At 40.8% G+C, this 17,015-nt stretch overlaps 1 protein-coding gene across 2 annotated transcripts in view; it reads right to left on the bottom strand.

The window, feature by feature from the left end:
- The window catches only part of LOC128699609 (putative ankyrin repeat protein RF_0381), a 36,212-nt gene that overhangs the window by 8,785 nt on the left and 10,412 nt on the right, over positions 1-17,015 (bottom strand). For both annotated transcript variants that reach the window (XM_053792333.2, XM_053792334.2), the window contains exons 2-3: positions 4,261-4,475; positions 2,590-2,693 (exon numbers count right to left, since the gene is read on the bottom strand). In XM_053792333.2, the coding sequence (XP_053648308.1) occupies positions 2,590-2,693; positions 4,261-4,475 (319 nt within the window). The remainder of the gene's footprint in view (positions 1-2,589; positions 2,694-4,260; positions 4,476-17,015) is intronic.

Raw genomic sequence — 17,015 nt, 5'->3', positions numbered from 1 at the left:
ATCACTCCAAACAGCCAATATCCCAACCACCACCTGTACGTACTTCCCACCTCCAGGACTCGAGTCTACCTAACTGGTTTCCCCGAATCCCTTCACAAAATATTACCGTGCCCACACTCCAACGGCTCATCAGGTCCCAAAAACCATTTGTCTCCATTCACTCCTATCTAACACTCGCACGCATGCTTGCTGGAAGCTCAAGTCCAAGAATGTATGCTAGATAAATAAGTAAATAAAAAAAGTAACTCTAAATAAGTAAATAAATACATAAAGTTACTGTAACTAACTAAATACCAGTATTCAAAAGTAAATAGATGAGCACAAGTTATGAACTTGCTGCCTTCGTACTGGGTAATTATCTTAAGTTTCACCTTGAAGGTAACTGCTTTTGCACCATTGTAAAGTTAACATATCCTAAGTCGAGGAGCATTTGTAATTCTGCTCCCTACTTTACCAATGTGCTTCCATGGCTCCCTCTTACTGGCCATGGTTGTTTCCATCATGAGACAAATTGTCTGTTACTGATACACTACAATAAATTTAGAGATAAATGGCATATACTCAACAGAAAGACTGAAACTGACACACTTAAAATTTTGCTCATGTTTTTTTTTTCATGTACAAAAGGCTTTAAGGGAGCAAGGGGCTAGTAACCCCTTCTGTACAAATTACTAAATTTAAAAAGAGAAACTTTCGTTTTTCTTTTTGGGTCACCCTGCCTCAGTGGAATATGGTCAGTTTGTTGAAAAAGAAAAGAATAGGCTTAAAGTCAACACTATGATATACAGTCAGCATATTTATACATGAGTACAGGCAGGATAACCACTGTGAAAAAATAGAATTCCAATCGCTTTTGTGATAATGTGAGAAATCACAAAAGTGCTTGGAATTCTACAATTTTTTCACAGTGGTTATTCTGCAAATTGTGATATCACCTGTTTACTGTGATCTTATTTTCATAAGTACAAAGAGATAAAACTCCATGCCTCATGTTCTGGAAAGAGGCTCAATTAGTAGCCTATGCAAAGAAAAACAAAATCACAAGAATGGCTGGAAGTGGCCTGATCTGTTCACACAACACCACTGAGCAGAATCAGGGGGCTTTAGCATAGCTAAACCTTTAGATCTTCTGTTGCAAAAAGCAGAAAATCTACCAATGGTCCCAAACATACAAAAAATATAGTATGCAGCAGGCTTCCTACATTAGTTCCTGGCCTAAGTAGTAGGCTGCCTGCAGTGCTTCACCACTTGCTGCCCATGCACTGATCTCATACCTTATCTTCCCGATTATTTACTTGCCCGCACTTGACCCTATGCTGGTATAAATACTGTATGCTTGCTGTGTATTATTTTGTATAGGGTTGGAAAAGTCTGTTGTACAGGTGAAATGTTTCAAATATTTTGCTCTGCCCACAGTGAATTTACCAAGGTATTTCTGTATACAGCATAGGTATACAAGTTATCAGAGTTTCAATACAATAGCTTGCTCTGTTTAGATCAAACAACACAGCTTGCTAATGTTTGCAAATATCTCACAGCACAAATACCAGTGTTGCCTAGACACACTGAATTTAGCAGTATACCTCCCAGGCTCAAGTTAATCTAGTAACACCATCCAAATATAAATACTGACCTGCCCTACCTCCATCATTGGTGTTCTCCTACATAAACTTAAGACAATTTCTCTCCAAAAAGTATGCTGCTCAGGCTGTTTGATAGCTTTATTATGCAAGCCACACCCATCTAGTGGGAGGTAGTCAAAAGATTACAGAGGCACAGAATGGGCCCAGGGATTTGAACCACACATTCTGCTAGCTAAACAAATTACAATAAAATGAGATACTGCAATTTTCAAAATACCAGTACACCTAATTAACAATAATTAAGAGTTGATTAGCCAGTGAATTCACTCACAAACTTTACAACGAAGCAGAAGTTAAAGTAATGTCAATTAACCAAATTTAACCAATTATAACAGATGTATTAATAGTAATAAATACAGCCTCTCCTCGCTTAGCGATGTACTCGTTTACAGATGCCTCGGACTTACAATACGCTCACTGACCAGTATTCATACCTAATTAATGTATATCAGAACTGATTTCCTGTATTCTGTTTATTTCAATATGCAGTACACTACACTATATTTAAAAATATACCAGAAATGTTATACAAAGTCATTACCATTATAGTATGCTCCTCACTTAGCGATGAATTCGTTTAACGACGTGGTCTCAGGAACGGAACTCTGTCATTAAGTGAGGAGAGGCTGTACAATAATATTCAAAGATAAAAAATGTTTTAACGTACGTACAAACAGAAAACAAGGATACACTGAGAAGACCAGAAGAGCACAGATAATAAAACACTGTTAATATCTTAATGTCAGTCACTTTTTTATGGTTTTCAAGCCATGTAATAACCTGAAGTTTGCTAGAAGGATGGGCTGTAACTATAGGCAATAACTGCAGACACTGCTATTGTTTCCTCCCATATCCAGGAAGTATCAAACATAAAAAATATGCTGAGCACATAGGAATCAAAGCAACAGTTGATTCTGGATGAAAATGAATGAGACACTAAACTCACCTCTATATCTATAGAGTTTTCCTGCTCCTCATAACCAAACAGCAAACTGCAAATGGTGAAGCTGTCACACCCCCGGCATTTGGATAAACTTTTGACTTTGGCATCTGAAAAGGAGAGAGAGATTTCTAGTAATGCAAACACAATTTTCAAAGACAACTGGAAATAGCTGACTCAATATAACAGCAGGAGGTAGACATGGAGGCCTGAAGCATTAAAATTTTTTAAAAGTTCTACTGTAAGGTAGTTTTAGACACTAGAAAATGCTTGGTCATATGTACATTATATTGGTAAGCAGGGCAAATGCCAGCTCACAATGACATTTAGATGACACCAATAAGAACTGATGGAAAACTAGACCAAATACAGAGTACTAGACTGAGTTAAGTATTTTTATTATAGCATCAGTGGTTTTTTTTCTGGCTTGACACTAAATTGGCAAGAATTAAGAATATTATGTTTAGTTAAGAATACAGACACTGTTTGACTAATATATTGTATAACTTAATAAATGTTGAGTTTTTTTTATCATTGAGAATTATTATTATTTTACTATACCACTAAAAAACTATGGTTATAGCATACATCTGTGATAAAAAAAAGGTGTATTCTATGTGATGTGTATTGGTGAGAGGAAAGGGGAACTTCTACCATGTTAAATAACACTCCAGTCAGTTACTTTTCCCAGTTTATTACCACTGTATAAATAACATGGGTGCCTGTCATTAAACAAAATAATAAAGGTTAGTACACAGATCTGGATGGGTATGTAAATGAAGGATATTAAAAGTGAACTTAGGAAAGAGAAAGGTAACGAGAGTATGGTAACAAAAAATATAGGCAATGAGAGATTGAATATCAGATTCAAGGGAGGGAGTATGAAGGAAGTTAAGTGTACTTTGATATTTAGGAGTGGACTTGCTGGTAGATGGGTCTGATAAAGATGAGGTGCACCACAGAATTGATGAGGGGGAAAAAAAAAGGTGGGTGGTGCACCGAGCCATCTGTGGACAAAGAACTTTATCCATAAAGGCAAAAAAAGGGGAATGTGGTTGAGAACAGTGGTACCAACATTGCTATATGGGTGTGAAACATGGGTTTTAGATGTTGCAGCAAGGAGGAGGTTGGAGGAAGAGATGTCATATTTGATGGCAGTGTGTGGGTGCAAATTTTATGCAGAGAATTCTGAGTTTGGAGATTAGAAGTTGTGGGGTTACTAAATGCATTCAGAGAGCAGAGGGGTTGTTGAGATGGTATGGACATTTAAAGAGTATGGTGCAAAATAAGATGACTGGGCAGGCATATATAATTGGGGTGGAGAGAAGGAGGGGTCCAAGATATGACTTTCAATAAGACTGGAGTATCTCATAAATTTGCTTAGTGATTTTTTCCTGGATGTGACCCACAACTGTCAATTAATACATATACAGATACCTAGCAAAGCAATATCACCAATAGCTACACTGTAATACAGTATTGTGTGTGTGAGGCATGGGGAGCAGGAATAAATTAAAAGAGGGACTAAGTGGTACAACCAATGGGTACAACCAATGGGTACAACCAATGGAAATTTAAATAATTATACAATGAAAAAATTACTGAAAGTGGAACACCATAAGCAGAGCATTGCTTCTGTATCTACAAATATGTAATTACTGTACATGAACTACCTACCTTGGTACACATATGGGTCAGCCTTGGGGCAGCCATCAAGGAGGTCGGCGAGGGTGAAGAGCTGCTTGTGGTGTGTGTATGGGAGGCGTGCCACTAGGGCTCGTCCTCCTCGCGTGCCCCCACCACTGTCACGCCCACATCCCACTGAAGGGGCCATCGACTCCTTCTCAACAGCTCCTCTTAGCTGCTGGAGTGCACGGCAAACTGACCCATCTCTGTAGGAAGAGAGGTTGTAGTCTAGTCAATCTGTGGTTTGATATTCAACAAATTGCAAAAGAGATAATTTCTGTTGTAACTACTCCATAAGCAATAATTAATAACATTAAAAATTAGGTGAATATGGGAAGTGGAACATTAAAAATTTTTATGTTTAAACGGAGATTCCCGATTCAGATATTTTTCTTTATTATTGCTTTGGTCACTTCCATTTTTCCTTTTAATACTGTACTGCTTCAGTCAAGCATGTTTTTGGATGTGCTCGGTCTAGGGATGCTGAGCATATTTTAAGATTTTTTGTCAGCTTAATATTCAAATTTCCAAAAATTTTAGGTTATTTGGGGCTGTCTGTTGGAAACTATTTTAAAAATGAAAGATGCTCAGCATAACCTACATAACCAAAAAATGAGCACGACTGAAGAGATAATAAAAGACAAAATAAAAATGACTGAAGCGTTACTAAAGAAAAATGATCTAACTTGCAATAAATATCTCCTGAACCTACACTGTTTTCAGTCGCTGAAGAATGCTATATAAGTTTTTTTGCTTTTGTTCAGATCTGATGAGTATAGACTGTGTGATCTGCAAGGATCCTTTGGTGAGCAGTCAACATACTGTGGTACTTTAAGAAATGGGAAGCAATGGAATTGAGTGAGGAAGTAAAGTACAATAAGATGACATCTGTTGTTGAATCTCTACATAAAATTAATGCAGACATGAGAACTGCAAAAGAAATATTGCAGTATCAGTCATGACTTGAAAAAAATAAAGATGGAATAATTTATGAGTCATACTCCTTTTTCTTATGAACATAGGTTCAGTGTCAACAAACACTGCATGTTTTGCAGTCATCCTGTAAAATACCTGGGAAAAGAAGGGTTTGTTGTCTTCCCCGTAAGAACCACAGACTTTCAATCAACTCTCCAATACACATGCAAAGAGCATAGTGATAGCTGGGTTTGCAATGTTTGTCGGATCATGTCAGCACATGATTTAATTGTTGCAGATTCTAGTTACTATTCTAGTTACTGTCAGTAAGCAACAACAAACTTCTGAACAGGAAAAACTGGTTCAAATAGGCTACTAGTCCACAAGCCACACTAAAAAAAATCTATACTCAGTCAAAATACTGAGATCATTGCAATAGTGATGAATTAAGGACAATTGGTAACTTCAACTATACAAGATCTTCACAGAACCTAATCTCATCAGACACCGTTGTTCAGAAGCCTACCTTACCCTAACGTAAATTTGGAGTGGCCAAGATCCCAGTACAGAAACATTTTCGTCAAACATGTCCTAGTAATTGCATTTTGCGTCTTTCTCCATTACTTATCAGTATCACATACAGGAAGGCCCCGCTTTACAGCACTTCTTTAGTGTTTCGCTAATACAGCGGTTTTCAAGGTAAATAATGTGTGTACTGTATATGCATTTTTTAGGCCTATCTCTATAGCTCACTAAATATATGATCGTGTTAAAGTGTTATCAAGCTTTTATATACATTTGAAAGTGAAAAAAAGCTGTTTCACTTACAGTAATTTTCGCTTTACAGCAGTTGCCCGGAACCTAAACTGTGTAAGTGGGGCATCTTAAGAACATAAGAACATAAGAACGAAGGAACACTGCAGAAGGCCTACTGGCCCATGCGAGGCAGGTCCAAGTCTCCTACCGGCTTAAGCCAATGCACCCAACCTAGACAGGTCAGGTCACATTGACTTAAGGGAGGAACACGGCAACCGACCTGTTAGCACAAGCTATCAGGTCTAACTCACACCCACCCACATCTACTCATGTATTTATCCAACCTACTTTTAAAGCTACACAACGTTCTGGCCTCTATAACGGTACTTGGGAGTTTGTTCCACTCATCCACAACTCTATTACCAAACCAGTACTTTCCTATATCCTTCCTGAATCTGAATTTTTCCAACTTAAAACCATTGCTGCGAGTCCTGTCTAGGCTAGATATTTTCAGCACACTATTTACATCCCCTTTACTTATTCCTGTCTTCCACTTATACACCTCAATCATATCCCCCCTAATTCTACGTCTTTCTAGAGAGTGCAGTTTCAGGGCCCTCAGTCTATCCTCATAGGGAAGGTTTCTGATACATGGGATCATCTTTGTCATCCTCCTTTGTACATTTTCCAGAGAATTTATATCCATTCTGTAATACGGTGACCAAAACTGTGCAGCATAATCTAAATGAGGCCTAACCAAGGATGTATAGAGTTGAAGAACAACCTGAGGACTCCTATTATTTATGCTTCTTGATATGAAGCCAAGGATTCTATTAGCTTTATTGCGAACACTTATGCACTGTTGTCTTGGTTTCAGATTACTGCTAACCAGAACTCCTAAATCTTTTTCGCAATCCGTAATATTAAGATCTACATTATTTAGTTTATATGTGGCATGGTTATTGTCCTGTCCAACATTTAGAACTTTGCATTTGTCTATATTAAACTGCATCTGCCACTTCTCCGACCACTGCATCAGTCTATTCAAATCTTCCTGGAGTGCTCGAATGTCCTCGTCAGAATGAATTCGACGGCCTATTTTGGTGTCATCGGCAAACTTGCCGATGTCGCTCTTTATGCCCTCATCTATGTCGTTTATGTAGATTGTGAACAGCAGGGGGCCCAACACTGACCCCTGTGGAACACCGCTCGTGACGCTACCCCACTCTGATTTCTCCCCATTTATGCAAACTCTCTGCTGCCTATTTGTCAACCATGCCTCTATCCAGGAAAAAATTTCTCCTCCTATTCCATGTGCTTTAATTTTCCTCAATAGTCTCTGATGTGGGACCCTGTCAAAAGCCTTACTGAAGTCCATATACACAATATCATATTCATTACCATGATCTACCTCCTCAAATACCTTAGTGAAAAAAGTTAATAAATTCGTAAGGCAGGAATGCCCCTTTGTAAAACCATGCTGAGATTCGTTGATTAATTTATGCTTTTCAAGGTGGCTACGAACTGCCTCGGCAATTATTGATTCCATAAATTTTCCCACTATGGAGGTTAGGCTTATTGGTCTATAGTTCGAAGCTAAGGACCTGTCACCTGTTTTGAAAATAGGTATCACATTTGCCATTTTCCACTTATCTGGCACCATGCCAGTTTGTAGTGATATGTTGAAAAGATTAGCCAAAGGTGTGCTAAGCTCCTCTTTACATTCCTTTAGAACCCTTGCATACAGTTCATCAGGGCCTGGGGATCTTGTACAGTGTCACCTTCACACACACTTGTACATATATTTTACCATTGATATATGTCCTTCAAGAGGCTCTTCATCCAAGGAACTGGACTTATCTTCCTCTTCCTTGGATTGAACATCAATGCCTCCCATTTTCCAGGTGCTATATGACCACTACAGGTTTAACGCTTCCTTCTGATTAAAAATTAAATTACCATTAATAAACACTGCCTGTAAACATTTATTATTATTATCATTATTATTAAAAAACGAAGAGTTAAACTTGTAGAGGTCATAGAGTGCTGCCTATACATGTAAAAAATATAATTATGTACTCTCAAAGTGTGTTTACAAGGTTAAATCTTTATAATGTATTACCACTGTATGTCTATAAAATTGTGCTTAATGTAACCACTGTAAAAAGTTACAATTCTGCCAGCAGCAACAGCCTGGTTGACCAGGCAAGCCTGGGCTGGGCTGGTGGCTAACGCTCTTGCTTCACACGGCGAGGGTCTGGGTTCGATTCCCAGCCAGAGTAGAAACATTAGGTGTATTTCTTTCCACCTGTTGTCTATGTTCACCCATCAGTAAAATAGGTACCTGGGTGTTAGTCGACTGGTGTGGGTCGCATCCTGGGACAATGACCTAATGTACCCGAAATGCTCAGCATATCAAGCGGCTTTCTATATAGTAGTATGTCATTGATGTCAGCTATGGTCTGTATACCTTGTACTTGTAGTAAATAAAGATATTATTATTATTATAATCAAGGGGGAGCGCTAAACCCGTAGGATTATACAACACATAAGAATCTGGAAAGTAATCAAAAGTAGAGGTAAAATACCCGAAGCCACTGTGTGACCTGAAGAAGTGATCATCATTACTTTTATTTGGAAGCGTTTAATTTGTAGGGGCCAGAGCCTTAGGAATGAGAAGCAATCAGTGTGGAGATTTTTTTTTAAATTTTACTAAATTCAGCATGTGTAAATTTGAATAATATAATAATTGTGTATTAAAATGTGAAGCTGATTGGCAGAGGCCGCGGAATAATGGAGGGGAGACGCCATAATTAATGTGTACACTAGTTTGTGCTAATGGTGAAATTTAATCCGGCGTCATCAAAGCCATAATTGAGTGGATCGGCCCGAATTTGTAACTGGAACCTTTATTAATGTCCCCCGCTGAAGAGTAGGGACAGGAAATTTACGAAATCACCATAATACGGGGGTGAGAATGGAAAATGAATGATCCGGCGTCATCGCAGCTCACCCCAGGGAACTACGTATGTCATTTACTTAACAGTTTAGATACTAACTGGCCACTTAGATTCTATTTGCTAGGTAGGCATTAGGGTGTTCCACCAGCAATAAGTATCTTCCAGTAATTTTAAATGCTGAGTGTTCAGGTTAAATTTTCCTTTCTTTATATTCTTATAATATTTATCTGTAGTTAGGTGTTCTGGACCCATCGAACCATTTATAAGTCATACCCAATATACAGCCCACTATAATTTACCAGAGTTCCTGGTATTATTTTTTTTATATATCAAATAATTATAGGCCCGACCTAGTTTGTGGGTGGGCAAGAGTGTTTGGGTCATGGAAGGTGAGGTATGGTGTACCTTAGAACCTCCAAAATACCATCTAGCTCTCAGGTACAACTAATCTTGGCGAGTTTAATAAATTGTTACTTAGTTGTACCCCCCGTAAATTATGTGGATGAAATAATTCAGGAATGTACCTGTGAACCTCATCCAAGTAATTTCCCACAATCAAGTTTGAACCAAGGAACTGAAGGTTAGCTCCATTTCCTAGGATTAGAAGCCCTTAACCGGACTTGAGACACCTCCCCTTTTAATGACCTGAATAAAGCTTATCCTATCCTATCCTATCCTATCTATCTAACACATGGTTAGAATCCCCGGTGACGTCACTCCCACACCCATAAAACCCATTTGCACGCACACGCACACACACACACACACACACACACACACACACACACACACACACACACACACACACACACACACACACACACACACACACGAGGCGGGGCCAGGAGCTGAGTCTCGACCCCTGCAACCACAATTAGGTGAGTACAATTGAGTACACACACACACACACACACACACTGAAGTGTCCCTGTTCGCAGATGATGTAAAGTTGATGAGAAGAATTAAATCGGACGAGGATGAGGCAGGACTGCAAAGAGACCTGGACAGGCTGGACATGTGGTCCAGTAACTGGCTTCTCGAATTCAATCCAGCCAAATGCAAAGTCATGAAGATTGGGGAGGGGCAAAGAAGACAGCAGACAGAGTATAGGCTAGGTGGACAAAGACTACAGACCTCACTCAGGGAGAAAGACCTTGGGGTGACCATAACACCTAGCACGTCCCCGGAGGCACACATCAACGAAATAACTGCTGCAGCATACGGGCGCCTGGCAAACCTGAGAATAGCGTTCCGATACCTTAATAAGGAATCGTTCAAGACACTGTACACTGTGTATGTTAGGCCCATACTGGAGTATGCAGCACCAGTCTGGAACCCACACCTGGTCAAGCACGTCAAGAAGTTAGAGAAAGTACAAAGGTTTGCAACAAGGCTAGTCCCAGAGCTCAAGGGAATGTCGTACGAGGAAAGGTTAAGGGAAATCGGACTGACGACACTGGAGGACAGAAGGATCAGGGGAGACATGATAACGACATACAAGATACTGCGGGGAATAGACAAGGTGGACAGAGATAGGATGTTCCAGAGAGGGGACACAGGGATAAGGGGGTCACAACTGGAAGCTGAAGACTCAGACGAGTCACAGGGACGTTAGGAAGTATTTCTTCAGTCATAGAGTTGTCAGCAAGTGGAATAGCCTAGCAAGTGAAGTAGTGGAGGCAGGAACCATACATAGTTTTAAGGAGAGGTATGACAAAGCTCAGGAAGCAGAGAGAGGACCCAGTAGCGATCAGTGAAGAGGCGGGGCCAGGAGCTGAGTCTCGACCCCTGCAACCACAATTAGGTGAGTACACACACACACACACACACACACACGCGCTCGCGCGCGCGCGCCCGCGCGCTAGTCTCGTTGCAAACAAGAGTTTACAACGAGATTAGTCCCGGAACTAAGGGGCATGTCCTAGAAGGAGAGGTTAATTAAGGGAGATCGACCTGACGACACTGGAGGACAGGAGAGAGAGGGAGGGGGGGGCATGATAACGACATATAAAATACTGAGAGGAACTGACAAGGTGGAAGAGACAATGTTCCAGAGATGGGACACAACAAGGGGTCACAATTGGAAGCTGAAGACTCAAATGTTAGGAAGTATTTCTTCAGTCACAGAGTTGTAAGGAAGTGGAATAGTATGGAGAGTGATGTAGTGGAAGCAGAATCCAAAAATAGCTTTAAGAAAAGATATGATATAGCTCATGGAGCAGGGAGAGTGGATCTAGTAGCGACCAGTGAAGAGGCGGGGCCAGGAGCTATGAATCAACCCCTGCAACCACAATTAGGTGAGTACACACACACGTACATCATATTTCACGCTCACAAGCCCATACTTACACAAACATTCCCGTTAGTGGTTCTGGGGATTATCTCCCTCGTTCCCCAGTCTCAGACCACGTCTCCTTATTGGAACGGCAATAATTACAGATTGAAAAACTATTAAGCACACAGGAAAGTAAAGGCTTGTGTGTATCGTGAATGTAAGCAGAAGTGTGTAAGATTTATTTGTGATCTTACGTGCTTATGAGACAAAAAGATCAGTAATTCTACCAGTGCAAACAAAAAGTAAGATTTACTTGTGATCGTAAGTGTTTGAGACAAAAATCAGTATAGTAGTAACTCTGGATGGCTGCTGCCTACTAACCAACACCTATCATACGCACTAACGTAACATTACACAATAGTACTAACCTAACATACATATAATTAACCTAATATGATTATCAAAGAGAGAACTGGGTAAGTTGCTAGTCAGCCAGGCCGTGGTCAATATACTGAACTGCGTGCTGCCAGTCAACAGCCTGAATGATCAAGGTATCAACTGGATCTGGTCTGGGATTGGGCTGCAGGAATATCTGGAGAAGGTTTCGGGGGTCAACGCCCTCGCTGCTCGGTCTGAGTCCAGGCCTCGTGGTGGATCAGGGTCTGATCAACTAGGCTGTAACTGCTGGCAGTAACAGGCAAACCTACTTTGTGTGCATGAGAGAGGAGAAATACAGTTCATTCTTGCTCCCATGTTATGATTCTGATGTATCTGACTGTGGTTAAGAATTAAGAGGTGTGTGTACTCACCTAGTTGAGGTTGCAGGGGTCGAGTGTGTGTGTGTGTGTACTCACCTAATTGTGGTTGCAGGGGTCGATACTCAGCTCCTGGCCCCGCCAGCAGCTGAGTGTGTGTGTGTGTGTGTGTGTGTGTGTGTGTGTGTGTGTGTGTGTGTGTGTGTGTGTGTGTGTGTGTGTGTGTGTGTGTGTGTGTGTGTGTGTGTGTGTGCTGTGCTGTGCTGTGTGCTGTGAGCTGTGTGTGTGTGTGTGTGTGTGTGTGTGTGTGTGTGTGTGTGTGTGTGTGTGTGTGTGTGTGTGTGTGTGTGTGTGTGTGTGTGTGTGTCTGTCTGTCTGTCTGTCTGTCTGTGTATGTGTGTGTGTTACAAGAATAATGGCAAAGCCAAACGGCACTTGTTGGTGCATGAATTCACTCGAGGAATTGAGTGAGGGATTTCTGAGCAGTTCACTGACCCAGCAAGTGTCTCTATTAATAGTAAACTCTCTCATTTCCACTGTATGTTGAGGTGTACCATACTCTTAGTTTACATTTACTGTTATCATTCTCTCCCCTCTTCTTCCCTTATCCCACTAATTATCTAAACCACGTGTGCCTTATCAACCTCTTCTCTACCTCCGTACCTTTCATCTCTCACTCCCTCCACACCACCCCCTCCTCCATCCTCCTCCTGCCACAGTTCCTCCACACTGCCTCTCCTCCATCCTCTTCCCCCCAATCTTCCTCCACACTGCCTCTCCTCCCCTCGTTGTTTTCGCTCTAGCGAGCTTACAATCTAAGGGTACATACAGTGTACAAAGGGAAGTGAAATTGGGAATAAATCTAATCGACATCGCCAAGTTTATTATATTTACAAAGAAGCGCTAAAACCGTAGGGTTTAGCCAAGGGAATTGGGAAGTAATCAGGTCTGATCTAAGAGGAGGGCAGTTTGAGATGGAGACATCACAACATTAATATTAATACTTCGCAGCTTGCAATCGAAAGACCCGGGTTCAATCCGGGGCGGAGGCGAGATACATATGCATAACTCCTAACACCTGCTGCCCATATTCACCTAGAAGTGTAAATAGGTACCTGGGTTCTCATCTCCTTGCACCTGTTGCCCCCTTTTCGTCTGCCATTAAATAGGTGCTGTACTTGGGCGTTAGATGCTATGAAATACATCCTGGGGAAGGACTCCAGTAGAAATAAGCCACACTGCTTGGCTTATCATATTACTAACCCTCCAGGAATAAGCCGCACAGCTTGGGTTATATATTACTAACCCTCCTGGAATAAGCCATACTGTCTTATCACATTACTAACCCTCCTGGAATAAGCCACACTGCTTGTCTTATCACATATTACTAACCCTCCAGAAATAAGCCACACTGCTTAGGTATCACATATTACTAACCTTCCAGAAATAAGCACACTGCTTAGGTTATCACATATTACTAACCCTCCAGAAATAAGCCACACTGCTTAGGTATCACATATTACTAACCTTCCAGAAATAAGCACACTGCTTAGGTTATCACATATTACTAACCTTCCAGAAATAAGCCACATTGTTGGCTTATATTACTAACCCTCCAGAAATATGTCACACTGTTTGGATTATTACATATTACTAACCCACTAGCGTTTATAATCCAAATTAAGTCTTTACTTTTCTTGTTCGTATCACGTGTGCGTTTCCCTCACGACATGCTCAGCCACGCGAGGATATAGAATTTAAAGTCTCGGCTCGTTACGGTATTGTGGGTTGTGAACTGTCCCAGCTACGGTATTGTTAGTTGCAAATTGTCCCAGCCACGGTATTGTTGGTTGTGAACTGTCCCAGTTACGGTATTGTGCGTTAGACTGTTGCGCGGAAATGAAAGCAAGAGTCACGGCAGACTCCTGCAATGTTACACCCTTTTCTTGGTACAACACAAGCAGCATCCTCCAACACTGAAAACATTCGGGAGAAAGGGAACGTTCTCTGGCAGTTAAATGCGTAGCGCACTGGTGTGTAAATGTAGGTTAATATATAAACTATACCTTACAATATTCTCGTACCATGAGTGATATTTGTGCTGACTGGAAAAACACAACACGATTACGTGCAGCTTATTTTTTATGGGGTTTTATGGTTTATGTAGTCTAGCCTAGCTAGCGCAGCATAGCTGTCTAGCCTAGCTATTTCAGCCTAGCTGTCTAGCCTATTTCAGCCTGGCTGGCTAGTCTAGCTGGCTCAGACTAGCTATCTAGCCTAGCTGGTTCAGACTAGCTGTCTAGCCTAGCCTAGCCCAGTTCATTCTAGTGGCATATTTAACCGGCTTTGAGGGTTCCTCTACTCTCTCAGTCCCGTCAGGTCAGGCTTCCTTGTTGACTAATTAATCAACCAGGTTGTTGGTGCTAGCGGCGCGCACGCCCACATCGCTACCTGGTCAGCCTCACCAAACCTAAAATAAAGAAAATAGTATTTGTAAGAGTTATAAAGAACGTTAAAAAACTGACATTGGAAACCTCGTAGAGAATACACACAATAAAATTTAAGGATAGGCTGCATGACTGTGGTATATTAAGAGCGTTAAACCCGTATGGGTCACGTAAATAATAACAGTAACAGTCTGGGCGGACCAGCTTTACATCTTCACTTTCTGATATGCTGTTTTCCAGGGGAAGCGCTAAACCCCCAGAGGTCATACAGCGCATGGAGGTCATCCGAGGACGGGGATAGACTGCTCCAGTTCCGTGAATCAAGAGATCGTTAACCGCATGGAGGCACCACTAGAAGAGGCTATGCTAGCAACAACCAGGGAGGTATTCCTCTTATACCAGTGGGAAAACGCTATTTTTTTCTAAACGTTTTGCACTCTGGCAGGATTGGTCTTTTGTCTCGTGAACACGTAATATGACATATTATAATTACTATTTTTAATTATTATTATTATTATTGTTATTATTATTATTATTATTATTATTATTACTGGATTCATGGGAAGCTTGCTCCGCCCATGGGGGGTCATACTGCACCTGGGAAATAGGAGGCATTTAGGTTCGATCTAAGTCAGCACAAGTTCAATTCTTCAGACCAAAAGCTCCTTTCCAGCCCCACGGAACCTTCCTTGAGGGGATTATGAGATAAATATTACAAATTTCTACTTATATTTAGCATACACTCTATTGTTACCAATTAAGTTTTCAGTACTGTAATGCTTTATGACATGTACAGTTTCAGTGTTTCCCTGTGAAGATAATATTAATTAGCTCTAATATTTACCTTACAATTTAAGTGGTGGTGCGAGAGTGAGCCGCGGGGGCGATGATCCCCGGAACCACAAAGAGATAGAAAGACTGGAATGTGCTAGCCAGCCTGGCCCCACCACCGTTATTGGTCTCTGGCCTCGGGGACACTAACCTCTCCCTCGTTATGGAGTTTAGCATGCGTACTCCAGTGCTTTGTTATTATGAGAGAGTATGTAAAGGTTCCGAGGTGGGGGGGGATGAGGGAGCAAGGGTGAATACCATGTACCCTCAGATATACTTTTGATGAGTTCCGGGTTTTTCTACTGCCGGAGCCCGGCCATAGGCTAGGCTAGTCACCCTAGTAGAAGTAAGTCACTCATTTTACTAACTTATACTTGCATTATGCCTAAATCATTTATATGCCCTTAGAATCATTCTACAAATTTATACTACTGGCTAAAATATTTGATGATTTTATAAATAAACTATTCTATGGTATAGGGGCGAAAAATAAGCTTATTGTTTTCTTTCCTAAGTTTAAAAACATTAAACTCATGCAGATTGAACATGTACGATGAAACTATCATGTCAGAAATACTTCCAACACAGAAATGTTATAGGCCTCTCCCCACTTGAATAAGAGATTAGTGTGCATCGTAATTCACGATATTATAGTGGTTAATCTTTTTAGTGTACTTGTGACGTACAAAAGGGTGTGGTGCATTCCCGGTCACTTTATGAACCAATGTGAGGTTCAAACTGGTGTGTGTGGAGTGTTCCTGGTACAGTTATAAGCCACTACAAGGTGAATCAAAGGCACAAATGGGAAGACTGCATATACTGTCAAACTGGATCTCAATCACACTGACATGACTGTATATCTTATTCCAGGTCTGCTAAATCTAAATCTAAATATACTACTCACGTCTGCTTAAAACAGTGACCTCACATCCTTTTAACCAAATTTTACATCTGGCTGTAAAATTATTAGTAAATATAGTGAATAACGATTATCTTGATGACACTTAAAACAATCATCTGTTTCCGTTAGTTTAGCTCGGGACTTGGATTGACAAAGTTGAATATTCAGCAAAACGTCGTCTAAAAAAAGGGGGGGTTTGTCGGCGGCTTTCTGCCCCAGTCGCTAAGGATTATGTTATCTTAAGCCTAAGGAAGATAGTTGGCTGGTTAATGGGGTTTAAGCCTATCGAGTACATTATAATAAATATTTCTACAAAGTACATGATACATTTATACAAAAATATATACTCATTGGAGCGGAGGAGAAAGATACATGGTGATATATACCTGGAAGGTGCTTGAGGGTCTTGTCCGAAATCTGCACAGCACCATAACATACTGAAGCAAAAGATGTGGAAGTGCAAGATAAACCCAGTGACAAGTAGGGGTGCGGTGAGCACAAAACGAGAACACTATCAACATTCGTGGTTCGAGATCATTCAACATCTTATCAGAAGATATATCAGAAACACTGTTGGGACAAGTGTAGAAGTCTTCAAGAGGAAACTGGACAAGTATCTTCACCAGGTGCCATATCAACCAGGTTGTGATGGATGTGTGGGGCAGCGGGCCACCAACAGCAACAGCCTGTTGACCAGGGAAGCACCGTACGAGGCTGGTCCATGGCCGGGCTCCGGGATTAAAAAAACTCTTGGAACTCATCAAAGTTATATCAAAGGTGTAAGTTTACTCAGGTACAGATACACAATTACAGTTATATAAATTGTCATACATAGCATCATATGTGTATATTACCTAGGATAACCCCCAAAAAATCAGACTGAATTAATTCCACTGGGGTCCTTGA

The sequence above is a fragment of the Cherax quadricarinatus genome, chromosome 67 (genome assembly GCF_038502225.1).
Source record: "Cherax quadricarinatus isolate ZL_2023a chromosome 67, ASM3850222v1, whole genome shotgun sequence".
Classification (NCBI taxonomy): Eukaryota; Metazoa; Arthropoda; class Malacostraca; order Decapoda; family Parastacidae; genus Cherax; species Cherax quadricarinatus.
The sequence above is the reverse complement of the archived record's forward strand: the minus strand, read 5'-3'. Positions and strand labels throughout refer to the sequence as shown.